Source organism: Pristis pectinata, chromosome 13 (assembly GCF_009764475.1).
Source record: "Pristis pectinata isolate sPriPec2 chromosome 13, sPriPec2.1.pri, whole genome shotgun sequence".
Lineage (NCBI taxonomy): Eukaryota > Metazoa > Chordata > Chondrichthyes > Rhinopristiformes > Pristidae > Pristis > Pristis pectinata.
In genome coordinates this window covers 28,302,800-28,320,155 of record NC_067417.1, presented here as the reverse complement: position 1 = coordinate 28,320,155, position 17,356 = coordinate 28,302,800, and the positions used below count along the sequence as shown (strand labels likewise).

The 17,356-nt window shown below is 40.2% G+C and overlaps 1 protein-coding gene across 1 annotated transcript; it reads right to left on the bottom strand.

Moving 5' to 3' along the window:
* Positions 1 to 2,601: 2,601 nt before the first annotated feature.
* Positions 2,602 to 14,722, bottom strand: LOC127577531 (cytochrome b-c1 complex subunit Rieske, mitochondrial). The gene is made up of 2 exons (XM_052028779.1): positions 14,421 to 14,722; positions 2,602 to 3,385 (listed from the first exon to the last, which is right to left on the bottom strand). Exons 1-2 carry the CDS (start codon positions 14,629 to 14,631, stop codon positions 2,775 to 2,777), a joined length of 822 nt encoding a protein of 273 aa, XP_051884739.1. The 5' UTR covers positions 14,632 to 14,722; the 3' UTR covers positions 2,602 to 2,774.
* Between the last annotated feature and the right edge of the window lie 2,634 nt (positions 14,723 to 17,356).

Sequence of the window (17,356 nt, the reverse complement as noted above, 5' to 3'; positions counted from 1 at the left end):
TTTACCCTACAGAGATATCCTTCCACCCTGCAGTTAAACTTCGTTCCTCTCCTTCTCAAAGGGTCTTCAACGTGAAACTTTAACTGTTTCGCTTCCCACAGAAATAGTCTGACCTGAGTGTTTCCAGCATTTTCTGGTTTTTAAAAATTACCAATGACCCTGCTGCACAAAAGTTCCAACAGCACCTTAATAATGGCCATGGTTCAGCCCATAAATCAAAATATCCCATTGAAGCAGCATGATGCATTTTGTATATACATAATAGCTATATTCTTTATAACCAAGCTAAGATCATGATAATCTTACAACCTATTCCTCACCTTGCATTCTGTGTACAAGTCTAAAGAATTCTAATTACCTTGGCCAGCACTAACAGTATGTGTAGTTTTGTTAAGTTTGTTAGTAAAACAGCAGGGACAGAAGGAGATGATTTTCACCAACTGATACCAAGGCCAACTAAAAGTAATTTTCCAGATGTCAAACATTTCACCACAATGTGACAAAACATGTATTGTAATAGGTGCTTCAAAGAAATCCAGCTCAGCTTCAATTTAGTTATCACCAACAATATTTTGGGCAATAGAATGTACAATCTCAAGAAATATATAGATGTAATTCCATTATACAAAATCTCAATACTTTAATCTAATGCTATGACAAGAGTAAAATAATGAGGCCACTCTCAAATAAAAGCTCTATACTAGGAATACTCAGTTCAGCCAGCATCTGAAGCGTTTCAACACTGATTTTTCATCAGAACTGAGAAAAATTAAATATCAAATGATTTAAGTTGTAGGAAAGGTGGAGGGCTGGAGAGAACAGAGGGAATGTCCATGATTGGGTGAAGACCAAGAGAGGCTGAATGTGATGTGGTGATGGTGCTGCCCACAGAGAGGGTGAAGGTTTGTTGGTCACAGATGATGTGGGTAGAAATACAAGTAGACAAATGAAGAGGGTTAAAAAAGATGGCACAAATTATACCACCTTCATTAGGATGCCACCAGAGGTGATATCTCCTTCCCTTTCCAGCATTCTGAGGAGCCCATTCACATCACATTGCTCTGCTTCCCTCTTTCTCTCTCAGAGCACTTTACCTTGCAACTGCAGGAGATGCAACATTTATATTTTTACCTCTTTCCTTCCCACCATCCCTGGACAGAAACTCCTAGTTGAAGCAGCAATTTACTTGCACTTCTCCCAATTTGGGGCTTAGGATGTGTTCCCCTCTACAATACAGAAGCCAAACACAGATTGGTGGCATTTTGCAAAACACTTCCGTGCATTCCACAAGAATGAGCCCAAGTTTCAGGTTGCCCATCATTTTACATTCACATTCCCACTCAGATCTCTGCCTTTGGTCTCTTACATATTCCAACAATGACTAACACAAGCTAGTGGACCAACATATTACTTTCTAGTTACGCATGTTACAGTGCTCTGTATTCATTGCATTCAACAATTTCATACAACTAGTCTACTTCTTATTAGACCTGGCCTAGAATGAAACATTAACTCTTTGATGTTGACCAGCATGGTGTTTATTTCCAATTTCCAGCATATGCAGTACCTTGCCTATCTCAATTCCAGCATGTATCTTTTTCGGTCTCTTTTATGTTTACACCCCCTCTGGACAGATCAGTGCAATCAACAACTCTTCACCGCCTCCTCTCGGCTAGCACATTCTCTTGATTTCCACTATTTTGTTCGGCCCATCCTTCCCCTTTCTCTGCAAGTTAAAATATGCTTGATTTTTTAAAAAATCTTTTCTCAGTACTAATGAAATGACATCAACCATTTCTTACTCCACAAGACGTCAGGTAGCACCTGAGGATCTCCAGCATTTTTTCTTTTAATTTCAAGTTCAAGCATCTGAAGTTTTTCTTTGATTTTCAAGAACTATCCTATAAATTCAGGCATTTACGTACTTGAATTTCCTCAGAACCTGCCCGTTTAAAAACTACAGGACCAAGTTTGGTCATTTCCTGGGATAAACTTTACAGAGATACTGCCATTCTCTTGGTTTTATTTTAGCATTACACAGGATTTTTATAATCTACAAGTCCTAGGATGTAATAGTTACTTCCTTTTTTAAAAAAACAAAGCAGATGTGCAAATTCTGAGAGCACACTAATGAAGATACACGACTCCAGCTCACAATAGATGCATGACTTTGCTGTGAATCAGAGAAGAGCAACAAGCTTCCTATTTGAAGTTAAGCTCCATATTTTGTTTGATTTTGAAGTACACTGAATTGTTGAAAGAAGTCAGAGGATATTATAATTAGTTCACATCTACATTTTCTCATTGGGAAGTAGTTAATTTACTATTTGTCTGCAAGATGCAACTTTTTAAAAATGCTGTAAACACATCTATAGTACAAAAATTTAGCAGTAAGCCCAGAATCATGTTACAAGGGTAGGTTAGTTTATAGTACAGTATTTTATTTTAGGCAGGAAATTTGAATGTTACAAGTGTAGAAATAACTACAGGGTGAACATTTATGAATCCCGTAAGTTTAAGTACTAATCTTGACTTTTCCAGTTCAGATGGTAAACCAAAATCAAAGATACATTTCTCAAGAATAGAAGCACAATTGCTGGCCAAGATAAAATGGATATTTATTGAAGACAAGCCTGGTTTACACCATATTACTCCCGTATCCAAAGAAATCACAAGAATTACCATAACAGGTTGGTGCAATGAATGTTCAGTTTGCCATAGTATGGATGACACAGCAGTAAAACTGGAAGGTGTTCAATTTAAAGTTAATAAATTTAACCTACAATGACAAGTTCATCATTAATGAACTCATATGGTGGAACTTCCAGATTAAGAGGAGCTGGGCCTTTTCTGATTCTTCCTGATGCATCATAGTGAGATCCATGGCAGGGGCAGTAGTAGCCACCATAATCACCAGCATTGGCTATTGGTACACAGCCCAGGTGAGTGCAGACACCAATGAGAATCATCCACTGTGGATCCTTTACTCTATCAGAATCTAACTGGGGGTCACGCAACTCAGCTAGGCTCACTGCCTGCTCACTCTCAATTTCCTTGGATGAACGGTGGCGGATGAAAAGAGGTTTGCCTCTCCATTTGAAGGTCATGTTCTTGCCTTCTGGAATATCACCCAACTTAACTTCTATCTTAGACAATGCCAGTACGTCAGCGGAGGCACTCATGCTTGTGATGAATTGGGTGACAACATTCTTTGCAGCATAGGCACCAAAAACAGCTGTGGTCCCAGTTAGCAAGTAGGAGAACCCTTTCCTGGTATCACTGCTATTCTGTGATGATTTCCTGCAATCTTGAACATCTTGCCGTCTATAGTCAGAGAAATCTGGAACGCTGACATCGCTGTGCGCATATCGAATTGTAGATGAAACTGTGCAAAAATAAAATGACAAAAAATTCTCTCAAACTGGTACACTTAAACAATTGATCCAGATTTTTTCCAGCTTAAACAGTTTAAGGTTGAAATATTTTGTTCCCTTGGCTATTAGTAACCAATATAAATAAAAGTTTTATTTTACCTCACTGTTGGCATCACCTTCATAACAAATTAGTGTTCATTGGCAAAAATAGCCATTTCTTCTTACACTGTCACAATGTAGGCAAAGCTTCTCACTGTAAGCAAGCACTTCATTATTTTCCAACTTAAAAACAAACACTGGAACTTTTAGTTCAAATTATCTCTGCTGTAATCCATGCCTCTTACCTCTAAACCTGACTATTACAACACTCTGGTTACTCACCCTCATTCTATTCTGAACTCTGCTGCCTTTATCCCAACTCGCAACAAGTCTCATTCACCCATCACCCACCTGCGTATGTTGACCTACAATAGTTTCAGGGTTAAACCATGCACGGATTTTAAAATTTTCATTTTTGCATGATCTTGCTCCATTTAACAACCAATTGCAGCCTTATTTTATGCCAAGACATCCACTCTCCCCTAATGTTGCTCTTTTGCTTTCCCATATCCTCATCATCATTGGCCAAGGACCCAACTTCCGGAATTTGACCCTAACTCTTGCTGATTCCTTACCCCTCTTCTCTCCATAAATGAATTCTTTAAATATATCTCTGACCAAGGTCTTAGTCATCTATCCTTGTAGTTTCTTCAGCTGTGCGGCACTTTTTGGCTGAAATAAGATGTCATGATTGCAAAGATGCGTCCAGTAACATATTAATCACACTTACTGGCATTAAAAGGTATAAATCTATTTAGACAGTTGCACAAACAAAGTAAATTAACTGACTGTTTTGCACTGTGTTCTATTTTCCTGTCCACTGATGAGTGATAAAAATACTCATAGGGCAATAACTTACATAAATATGACATTTTTAACAAAATAAAATGTCCCAAAGCATTCAGCAAAAGTGTTCGAGGAATAATGAGGACTCGCATTAGGTCAAATGACCACGAATTTAGTCAAAGAGTTAGATTTTAAAGAGTGTCCCACGTAGCTCAAGGGAAGTGGATGCCTGGACGAGGGTGTGGTCAATTGCATCAAATTCTGCACACATGTTGAAAAGGTTGAGGAGGAATAGACAACCTCTGTTATAATCCTTCTCAGTGTTATTAGCAGCTTACAGTCAATTAGATACTGTGGCAGATGGGAAAACCATTAAAAGATTCACTAAAGAACTCTGGGATAAGACAAGAATTTTGGAGACAATTAGTATTTCATTGACCCAAGAGGAAAGGGAGCTTGGAGATGTGATGATATAGTTTGCAAGGCTTTTGTTTAAGAGGATGAAAATGGCAGATTTCAGGACAAGGAGGATACTGAAGACAAAAAATAACAGTATCCTCTAGCATGAGAGTCAGGATAGAAAATTGGGTGGTTAAAAACAGTTTACTGAAAGTAGGTTTGAGAGAGCAGCTGAATTTGGAATGAGACTGTAGGGACGCAAGAGACACTAGAAGAAGATGCAATTTCAGGGAAGTCATTTGTCTGGGAGTATGGTTTGCTGGGTAGAAAGAAAGTTGTTTAGCCATATGGTTTAGGAAAGGAGAGAAATAGCAGCCACAGCTAACTGTATGGAATTAGTGACAGAGCTGTCACTGAACTTCTCACCTTTGTGGACTTCTTACATTATGGGAGTTCAGGGCAAGGCAGGTGGCAGGCCAACTCTTCTTTGTAGCAAATACACCTTCAGTGCCACATCCAAATAAATATATTATGCAAGTTAATATTTATTTTTAAAATCTACCACTACAGACTTTGACCACCTCGACTACTGCCTATCTGATGTGGGATGGTCATGATAAATTTCATTCCATGGACATGATTCAGGCACAAAAATTTAGGCTCGCACTTCAGTTCATGGATGAGATATTAAATCATTTTGTTCTCCCAGCCATGGAATCTTTTGTATGGCTATTTTGAAGAGGTGCAGAGGTGTTCCCTGTGGTCTTGACCAATATTTACCCTTAATCAATATCATTCAAACAGATTTTAGACATTGCCCTATGTGGGAGCTTGCTGCATGCAATACAGCTACCATGCTTCGGTCATTGGAGACTATGCTTCAAGAGGACTTCATTGACTGTAAAGTGCTCTGAGATATTCTGAAAGAAAAATGCAAGGAAAGTAAGTGCAACTATCCTTCTCTCTCCCAGCTTCAGTATTTGATCTGTGAGATGGGCTTTGTACATTTCAAAAAATAAAAATAAAGTTCGTTAACAAGCTAATTGATCATGGGCATTAATCAAGCATATTGTTGCATCTTACCGGATGCCTACTACAGCATTTCATCTATCAACATGTTTTGGCCCTATGTCATAATTTGCAAGTTAACTACTTCATCTGGTAGTTTCCTGGTAAAGCTGCCTGCAAGAAATTCAAGAGAAAAGAAAATCTGCAGATGCTGGAATCTGGAGCAACACACACACGAAATGATGGAGGAACTCAGCAAGTCAGACAGCACCTATGGGGGAAGTAAACAGTCGACGTTTGGGTCGAGACCCTTCTTCAGGACTGGAAAGGAAGAAGGCAGAGGCCAGAATAAGGAGGTCAAGGGAGGGAGAGGACCACAGGTTGGCAAGTGATAGGTGAGTCCAGGTGAGAGAAGGAAGGTAGGTGGGTGGGGAAGGGGAGAATAAAAGGGTATAATGTAAGAAGCTGAGGTAGAAGAGGCAAAGGACTGAAGTAGTAGGAATTTGGTAGGAGAGGAGAGTACACAGTGGAATAAGAGGAAGGAAATGCAAGAAATTCAATTTTGCTTCTACTCTTTTGTCTTGGTAGTATTGAATGATGGGCCTTGTTCACCCTTTCTGGTTCTGAACTTATGAAATGACACCCAATAAAGTATTGCTGGCAGCTTGGTCTTATTACAATGTTACTGTTATAAAAATGTTAAAAGTGAAGCTTTATTCTATGCTTCCATATAAAGTACTGACATTATAAGCAAAATAATTCAGTGCAAATCATATGCTCAAATTAATTTCAATATGACACATTTTGCAATAACAGGACTAGATTAGAGATAGGTCATTGAATTTCAAAACTATAAGATGTGCATAGTTACGATAATTCTTATGTCATGAGTGAATTAACTCAAATCAGAATTTTTTTTGACAAAAGGTGTTAAGAACAGTAAATGAGGCAAGGTTGCTACAAATGGAAGCAATATCTTGATCGATTTTTTTGTTGGTGCCATGGTGTGATTAACAATTCATCTTTGATGATGCAGACCATCTTCCAAATTTGAAATGAGGACCAGTGACTTTCCAACAACACAATTGCCGTCGTTTAAAGAAATTTACGTTGAATATGATAAAGCAAAAAAATAACATTTTGGTCAGAGACACTTATCTGTATTTTCAAAATATTAAGAAATATGGTTTCATTTTTCTGTAAAGATATTTAATATTCAAGTTAGAATTGAAAAGTCATTTCAAACTGATTTTACATTGAATTCTTGCCATTTGGAGCCTTGAGGAAACCAGGTGTCAGTTGCTCTTCTATGTTTTAGAAAACAAAATGAAAGGCAAAAGGGGGCAGATACTTTGTCAAATAGAAATAGACCCAATCAAAATCTGACAAACAATTATGAATGTTTGTGCGAAGTACAGTATTAAAACACTGGATTTGCACAGGTCACTCTGCCCCTTGGGCCTGTTCTGCCAGATGTTTAGATCACTCTAGTCTGTACATTCAATAATTACCCATCGTGGCTTCATTGCTGATTAATACAATTGCCCAACAAAAACTCAGAAACAAAAACCTCAGACTTAGTGATTTGAGAGGATATCACACCAATACCATGCGGTGGTGCTTCTTAGTTTTTTTCTTGAATGGTCTAGATCAGATTTTACTTGTCCTGACAAAGGTATTCAGGTTTCAAAATCGTAAACACTTCAATCAAAACCACTCCTTCACTTTATTTATTCCAGGAAGTTCAAGACTATTTTATCTCTCTCTCCCCCTCAGCAGGAAACCTGGTAATATTCCTGGTAAATCTGCATGGTATTCCTTACAAGGTCTAAACAATGCTCAGAACAACAGAAAAAAACTTTAGATAAAAAACATTTCACATGCTTCCTCCCTTTTATATTCTAGCCTCTGGTCATTGTGATATGTATATAAGCATTTAAATTGCTTTAGACTTCCACAGTTCCTGGCTATTCACTTCAATTTTTCACCCTTTTTGGTACATAAATGACCTCAGTCGCAAATATGTTGAAATCAAACTGCAAGTTGTGTCTGCTAATTTACTCTTAAGGGTTTATGTGCATCACTTTGCGGTCTTACTGTCCCTAGATTTATCAATGCCAGCCTTAAATCCAGAACACCTATTTTTTGACAAAGATCTACTCAACTAAAAGAAAAAGCACTAAATGCTTCCAAAATTCAAACTCTAATAAAAGAAAAACTTGCATTTATGTTGATTAGACTGCTTTCTAGGGTATCAGGACTGCTTTTTAAGGACAGATTAGATTGGTAAGGTCTTTATTCACTGAAATATAGAAGAGTAAGAGATCTCATAGAAAACTGTAACATTTAAACAGGATAAGACATACCAAATCCAGAGGATGTCCCAGATGGCTGGAGTCCAGAACCTGAGGTCACATCCTCAGGATATGAAGAATGCCATTTAGAACTGGGATCAAGACAAATTTCTTCATCCAAATGGTGGTGAACCTTTTGAACCAGGTAATTAAATGTATTCAAGGAAAAGGTAAGTATTTTTGAATACCAAAGAGATTAAGGGATATGTGCAAAAAGTGGGTACAGGGCATCAAAGCAGATAATCAGCCATGATCATGTTGAATTGTGGAGCAGGACCAAATGACATGCTCCTGCTCTTATTTTCAATCCGTCTATGACACCTCTCAGTCCTAAATGACTATCACAATATGTTTTGCAGTAGTACTTTTTAAGTCTAATCATTGTTATAATAGGGAAATCTAAGAAAAAAACTTGCATTCTTTTTAAAACTTCTAATCTTCAAATTAGATGACTTCCATATTAGTTATTCGCTTGCCATGATTTTGTTTTGCAAATATCCCATCACGGCTTCTGAGGAAGAGTTGCCGTGAACGAGCAATTTTCCAATTAGTTAGATATGACAGCACAAAAAATATAACTAAAAACAGTGTGTCTGGAAACAATGTCGGTGGTGCTGGTTATGGCGGAGAGGTAGGAAAGAAAAAAAGTTAATTGTGTAAATTAGTTCCAGATTTAGCATTCAGCTACAGCCAGCATGAATAATTCAGGACCCAATAACTCATTTGGAGTACAGAGTACTGGAGTATATTTTGAGAAGTGAAAATTTCTTATGAATTACATTCTCAGTAATTTTTTTTATTCTGTAGATAATTGAAGGTATATTATGTTGAAAGGAATTTTTGCATGAAAGCCCCTCAAGGCAGCCTCTATTTATTTTATTTTACATAAATTGTAGAGGAGTGCAATCTTCAAGATTTTACATAAGGAAGAATTTGATGAGAACTCAAGTGATTAAGAACTTATAGGATGCAATTTTGAGCAGACACCTTAATACTTCAAAATTTAACTCTTTAAACCGCAAATAGGAAAACGGTTTATTTCAACTACACAAGGTGAATTGTTACTCTTCTACATCCTACTACCAACCAACGTAGATGAAACTAAGAATAAACTTCCCAAAAAACACTAGCCAGTGATACAACTTCAGACAAGTAGCTGAAGCAACTCTGGGTGCACATCTATGGTAGACTTGTATTCATTTGCTGCTCAAAGTCTGTCCCCCTTTAAAGGCAATGGCAAACAAACCACACCAACCATTCATTACACTTCTACTTAAGCAATGATCAAGAAATCCAAAACAGTGAGATTCCCTCTTTGGGGCTGTTACAATTTGACAGCAAGTCCCCATGCATCTCCTGAACCAAATCAGGTTAAAGAACCTTTCCTGATATCCAACATATATTGGCAAACTGGATCCAAAACTGGCTTGGTGATAGGAGGCAAAGGGCATTGTTGGATGGACATATTTCTGACTGGAAGACTGTAACAAGTAGTGTACTGCGGGGATCAGTTCTGGGACTTTGTTGGGTGAAATGCATATAAATGACTTGAATGAAAACGTAGGTGGCCTGATTAGCAAGTTTGCAGATGACACGAACATTGATGGAGTCATAGAGATTGACGAAGGTTGTCTAAGGATAGAGCAGAACATAGATCAGCAGGAAAGTTAGGTGGAGCAGTAGCGGATGGAATTTAATCCAGACAAGCGTGAGGTAATGCACTTTGGAAGTCAAATTCTGGTGGTACGTATAGAGTATATGGCAGGGATCTTAGGAGCATTGATATACAGAGGGACCTCGGGGTGCAAGTCCATAACTCAGTGAAGATGGCAACATAGGTGAATAGGGTAGTGAAGACATTTAGTATGTTTGCCTTCATCGGCCGAGGCACTGAATATGAGAGTTGGCATGTCACATTGCAGCTGTACAAACCATTAGTTAAACTATATTTGAAGTTTTATGTACTGTTCTAGCATTGAGTTAAAGGAAAGATGTTGCAACAATTGAGAAAGTGCAGAAGAACTTCACAGGATATTGTCTGGAATGGAGGAATGTTGTTACAAGGGGATATTGGAATAGGTTGGGTTGATTCTCACTGAAATGCAGGAGGCAGAGGTGTGCCTTTATAGATGTTTACAATATTATGAGGGGTAAAGACCAGATAGATAGTCAGAGTATTCTTCTGGCAGAAGAATCTAGACGCCATGGCCAAAAAAAGCACACAAGTGCCTCCACTTCCTCAGAAGGCTAAGGAGATTTGGCACATCCTTGATGACCCTCAGCAATTTTTACAGATGCACCATACAAAGCATCCTATCCAAATGCATCACACCTTGGGATGGCAACTGCTCTGCCCAAGACTGCAAGAAATTGCAGAGAGTGGTGAACACAGCCCAGTCCATCACAAAAACCAGCCTCCCTTCCATTGACTCTATCTACACTTCCTGCTGCCTCGGGAAAGCAACCAACATAATCAAAGACCCCTCCCACCTCTGTCATTCTCTCTTCTCCCCCCTTGCATTGGGCATAAGATACAAAAGCTTGAAAACACGCACCACCAGAACTCAAAAGTTCTATCCCACTGTTGTAAGACTTTTGAACAGACCTCTTATACGATAAAGATGAACTCAATCTCTCAATCTACTTCGTCAATGCCCTAACACTTTACTTGTCTACCTGCACTTTCTCTGTAACTGTAACACTATATTCTGTTGTGGCTTTTCCTTAAGTACTACCTTGATGTGTTTGGCATGGAAAACAAAGCTTTTCATGGTATCTTGGTACATGTGACAATAATAATTACCAATTAGAGGGTACAAGTTCGAGGTAAGAGGGGAGAAATGTAAAGGAGATCCGAGTGTTTTTCCCCCCACAGAGGGCAATTACTTGGAACGAGCTGCCAGAAGAGGTGGAGGAGGCAGATACAATTTTAATGTTTAAAGATTATTTGGACAGGTCTTAGATGGGAAAGGTATAGAGGGATATGGGCCTAACTGAGGCATCACTGTCAGGGCCTGTTTCTGTGCTGTACGATTCTGTAAAGTCTAAATCAAAAATTACAATATTAGTAATTCAATGTCACATCAAAGTGAAATAATGATCAAGAAATTTAGTAAGTAGTTTTATAAATCTACAATACATGAAGGATTTAAAATTCATATTTGAGAGTTAAGTTTTAGTGTTAAGAGTGTACTTAGTAATTAAAGCCTCAAGGATGCAAACCCCAATGTTTTTTCTGGTGGATTTGTAGAGTTTGCATGACAAATCCAACCTTGCACGGTTGCTGTAGTCACGGCCCTTGCACCTTATTTGTCTATCTGCACTGCATTTCTCTGTAACTGTAACACTATATTCTGCATTCTGTTACTGCTTTTCCCTTGTGCTACCTCGATGTACTGATGTGATAAAATGATCTGTATGGATGGCAAGCAAAACAAAGTTTTCCACTGTACCTCAGTACGTGACAATAATAAACTGATTTACCAAACTACCTGCTACGGCACACTGTTATGTATTTCAGTACCAAAACACATGGTGAAGCTTCGAGAGAAGCGGGCTTATTCGAAAAGCAACTTCTAAATTTACCCATTTAAATCTGCATCTACCATCATAGAAAGTTACTGTTCCAAGTGGTGAACCCAGATGTCCATGGTGGGAGATTTAGCCATGATAATGTCACGAGTAATAATCAGATATTCTCTTGTTGCAGGTGCAATTGTCTGTCACTTGCATGACACAGATATTACTTGGCATTTAGCACCATAGGCTGGATGTTGCTGAACTGGTTCTAGTTTCCTTAACTAAAGAATAGAATTTAACACAGCCCAGTCATGAGCGTTCATTGCCACTTCTCACTTTATGATGAAGGCAAGGTCATGGAAGCAGCTTAAGATGCTGCCCTAAGGAACTCATATAACAGTACCTTCCCGTTGTTCTGCTTCAGGTGCTGACCACCCGCAGGTTCAGGATTACTGTAATCTTCAAGGAAGGCTACTCTAGCCACCTGCCTTTGTGGTTTAGTTTGTGCTCAAATGATCTTGGGATAGAAGCAGAAAGTTTTGGCTTATCCAGTTGAAACAATGACTATCTCCAATTACCTACCCTTGAGATTCAGGGGTATATCCTCACCTGAAGGATTGCAATAGTTCAAAGCAGCACTCCTTACCACATTAAGGCCAATTGTGGATGGGCAAAAAATGCTGGCCTGCCCAGCAATGCACAAATCCCACAAATAAATGTTAAGAAACAATTATTGGTGAGGCAAAGCAGACCAGGTGAATTGCTTTTTCCCTTGAACCAAAAAGGAATTCTGACTGGTGGAAAAAATGATCAAATATGAAAGGAAGCAACTTAAATTAGCTTTGATCATTGACCAATACACAAGAGTGCTGCAGGAGATGGAAATCAAAAGGTGGCCATGGATATGGGCAGTTCATGGCTGGATTCTGTGATTAAAAAATGTGATCATCAGGCCACATATTATTTGTCTTTGACACATTCTGGTAGCAACCCATAGCTAGTAGAGTATATCAAAAACAACATATCCTGTAGCAAACAACCTTTCTCTTGACTCCCCAAATTTGTTGCCAGGTACGTCAGGAATGTGATGGAATATTGTCACTTTTCCTATGTGCATGCAGCTCCAAGAACATTCAAACTTTCATCCAAAACAAAGCAGTCTGCTCATCAAACAGCAACACAAGCACCACTTAAAATTTCACTTCCTCCTCAAATGTAACTGGTCTATATTGCACACTGTAACAGTTCAGACCTCTTCAATAGCAAATTCCATAGAACAGTACAGCACAATACAGGCCCTTCGGCCCAACATGTTGTGCTGCCCTTCAAACCACACCTGAGACTATCTAACCCCTTCCTCTCACATATCCCTCTATTTTAAATTCCTCCATATGCTTATCTAACAGTCTCTTGAACTTGACCAACGTATCAGCCTCCACCACCACCCCAGGCAGCGTATTCCATGCGCCAACCACTCTGGGTGTAAAACCTCCCTCTGACATCTCCTTTGAACTTCCTACCCACTACCTTAAAGTCATGCCCTCTTGTATTGAGCACTGGTGCCCTGGGAAAGAGGCTCTGGCTGTCCACTCCATCTATTCCTCTTAATATTTTATATACATCTATCATGTCTCCCCTCATCCTCCTCCTCCTCTCCAATGAGTAAAGCCCTAGCTCTTTTAGTCTCTCCTCATAATCCATACTCTCTAATCCAGGCAGCATCCTGGTAAATCTCCTCTGCACCCTTTCCAACACCTCCACATCCTTCCTATAATGAGGCGACCAGAACTGGACACAGTACTCTAAGTGTGGTCTAACCAGAGTTTTGTGAAGCTGCATCATTACTTCGCGGCTCTTAAACTCGATCCCACGACTTATGAAAGCTAACATCCCATAAATTTTCTTAACTACCCTATCCACCTATGAAGCAACTTTCAGTGATCTGTGGATAGGAACCCCCAGATCCCTCTACTCCTCCACACTACCCAGAATCCTGCCATTTACCTTGTACTCCACCTTGGAGTTTGTCTTTCCAAACTGTACTACCTCACATTTCTCTGGATTGAACTCCATCTGCCACTTGTCAGCCCAGCTGTGCATCCTATCAATATCCCTCTGTAAGCTTCGAGAGGTCTCCACACTATCCACAACACCACCGATCTTTGTGTCATCTGCAAACTTGCTAACCCCATCACAATTCTAAACTGGAAATGTATTAATCCGCCAAGTGAAAATCCTGAACCTTCCTATTTAGAAGCAGTACTTCAAAAGTACTGTTGCTCTTCATCACCTCAATAGTACTGTTGCCCTTCAACACCTATTGAACGCTAAACTGGACCTTGAATCCGGCCTTTTACAGCAGCGCCCACATCCTGAATTTAAAAGCTCTCCCACCCCTCACAGACTAGTGTCAAAGTTCAGACAGGTTGAGCAGAGTTTAGCTAGAAACTTGAGTAAAAATTGAACCAGGACTACAAGCCTTAGCAGCCCATTTTAAATAAGTTCTTCGTCCAAACTGAAGTTGGAAGCGGGCTGGGTAGTGGCTTAAACCTGCACTGGGGCCGTAGTCTAAGCAGCAGTCATGCAAAACCATAAGGATACTTGTGTTCGATAACTTTAATCAGCTTTGTAACTTGCTATTTGTGGCCCCGTGATTTAAACTTGTATTTTACTCACTGACCGTTTTATGACAACCGCCTGATGGATTTAGTTACCACAAGGTCACCTGAAACCTCAGCTCGAGTTTAAGCCGGCTGCAGTTCCCTGAAACTCCGCGGACTTCCTAAAACTAAGCAACCCGACCGAAGGCATGGTGAGGGGAAGCCGTGGCCTTTCAGCAGGGTCCAGCCCCTCTCAACCAGGCCCGAGCCTCCGGACTCACCGTTGAGGCCAGCGGTGGCGGCGGCACCGCTCCGGGGCGCCTGCCCCAGCATCGACTCCCTGCACAGGAACGGCCGCTTCAGGTCCAGCAACACCGCGTCGGCCTTGACAACCAGGCCGGGTACTAGGGGCTTGAGCTGCGACGCCACCGTGTAAGAGGTGGCGGACAGGTAGGGGGCAAAAGCCCCGGAGCGAAGGGTGAGCGACAGCATTGGGAGGGAGCCGGCAGCCAGCACTCAGCACTCGGATAGGCCTCAGCAACGACCTCACTCAGCCCAAAGGACGAGTGACGTCAGAGGGCGCGCAAGCACAGAGCGGCTGCCGTGTGAGTTTGTACTGCGCACGCGTAACAAGGGAAGCCCGGCTGGTTTGAATACGCAAGCGCAGATCTGGACTCACTGAGGCTGAAATGTGAATACTTGCTCAACTTGTCGGCGTTTGCCTTTGTGCTCAATTCATATATTAATGAACTGAAAAAAAAGTAGAGAACTTAATCTGAAACAAACGAAACGGGTGGTATTCTTTACACCAACAGTGTCTTCGGGTAGATAGAGCCTGCCTTGTCTTGGGATATGCGGCTACCTTAAGGGTGCAGAACAGAAGTAGACAGACAGTAGAACCATGCACTTGACTGAACCCAGGGGCTTACCTGTTGTGTGGCCAAATTATTCGGAGTGTGATATTGAAGTGGTGCCATTTGTTGAAGAGGTGCCCCTTCAAATAGTGGAAAAGGGGCTATAACCTTTCACTTGTGATACTTCTGTGTGAAAGAGATACAGCATTTTCCACAATTCTTTTTCAACCAAAAATGCATTACTGGCAATATAGTACTTCAAGTGCAGCCACAGATGTATCACGGGAACTACAGCAGCCAATTTGAACACAGCAGATTCCTGCAACCAGTAACATGGCAAAGGCCAAGTTAATTGGTTTAAGTGAAATGTCAGCCTTAGTTACTATGACCGCATTCACAACCCTCTATTGCAAAAGGTGAAAATTCTGCCAACTGAATCATGACTGACACTTCTTAGGAGATGCAGAATGTTGCTTAAATATTTAATGTAAAAATCATGATTCTATATTGGCTTCTTGCAGAAAATTCTCCAGGTTCCAAATTGTTATCTTGATGCAGTCATAAAAAAAGTATGAAAGCAATTCTTTGTTGCATATTATGCAAGAAATGTTCATATGTAGAGCTTCATAGAGTGGAAGTGCAAAGTATATCCATAATCATAAAATATTGTATTCCATAATGCACACATTATAGAATATAATATTCTATCACAAGTTTTTGTTTTTTTCTCTCTCTGTGCTGAATTGCATGTCTTACTCTTTCAACATTTTAACAGATGGATCTTTGTAGTCCAGGTTTAAAGAAAGAAAATTCAACCAAAGTTGCAGGTTCTGAAAGCTATTTATTGATTCTTGTTGAAAAGTGCATTTATGCAAATGCCATTTGCGGACAGTGCTGACTTTCAAGATGGATGACTTCAGCAATTTAATAGCCTATTCACTCCTACTGTTTCCAATCACATATAATAAATGGACACTTGGATGAGACCTCTGTAAAGCGATGCCAGTATATATGCATCCATTGCAAGAGTCACAAAGACTTAGATATTCAATAACAATGTTTTTTAAGCATTACAAAAATTATTTTGACTGTAAAATTGATTACAAAAACAATCAAGAAGCAATATCATGTAATACAAACCAGGATCACCTTCTTCTGTGTGGGTACCAAGTTGCCATGTGCTATGCCCAAACCTTGGTAGACAAACCACACTACACCATCAACTTTTGCTTTTGTGCAAAATCAGAGAGCAAGCTCCAAATCAATTTTGACACAAAAAAGGAGAGACAGGATAGGCTGGGACTGTTTTCCCTGGAGCAAAAGAGGCAGAGGAATGATTTTATGGAGGTTTATAAAATCATAAGTGGCATTGACAAGATGGATTATCAGTATCTTTTTCCCAGGATACGGATGTCTAAAGCTAGAGGGATTGGTTTAGGGTGGGTGGGGAAAATTTAAAGGGAGGCAAATTTTTCACACAGAGGGTGGTGGGTATATGGAACAAGTTGCCAGAGAAAGCAGGTACAATTGCAATGTTTAAAAGACATTTGGACGTGCTCATAGATAGGAAAGGTTTAGAGTGATATGGGTCAAATGCAGGCAAAAGGAATAGCTCTGGAAGGTACAGACAGGTTGGGCCAAAGGGCCTGTATTGTGATATATAACTCTATGACTCCAATGCATTTGTTGCTTTCTGTGTGCCTTTGACTTACCATTTCAGCATATTTCTGCTTCCAAGACTGCAGTCAACTTGATGGATAATTGTTCCCTTGAAATAGAAGGCATTTCAGATGGCTGTGAAGGCTACCTGCAGCAGCACTGGTGCAAATGGCCAGCGTTTGGACTGCACTGTCATGTGAGTACTGGCAACACTCTGGGTAAGCTGGATAATATATAGTCCAACTGTGAGGGCACCACTGGAGTGGCACAAATGGGATCATGAATGCTGCCCTGAGAGATGGTAGCAGATTGTACCTACTGAGCTGGGCTATCATAGTAACCTATCAACAATGGAATTTAGCATTATGGTGGCTATAATCTGCGCCTGGCTGACAGCAAGCTACGCTTGGATAGCAATGGTTTGAGCTTCCACCTGAGAATCCAGGCATTGGTTAGCCTCTGCCTGCACTGCAATGGAAGCTGAAACCTCTTCATCACACACTGCCCCACCAATGGGTTTGTGAGTGCTGACGTGGTCCTGGTCATCATTTCTGTGGTGGAATGGATGAGCTCCAGGCTCCAAGCAACGATCTGTGCAAGGTTAGTGTTGGACTCCCCCACACTCCTTGACATCTCACATGGATTCTTGAGCATGCTGGACAATGGCCCAAACATTTCTTTGGCCTTTCTATGTAGGCTGCCCC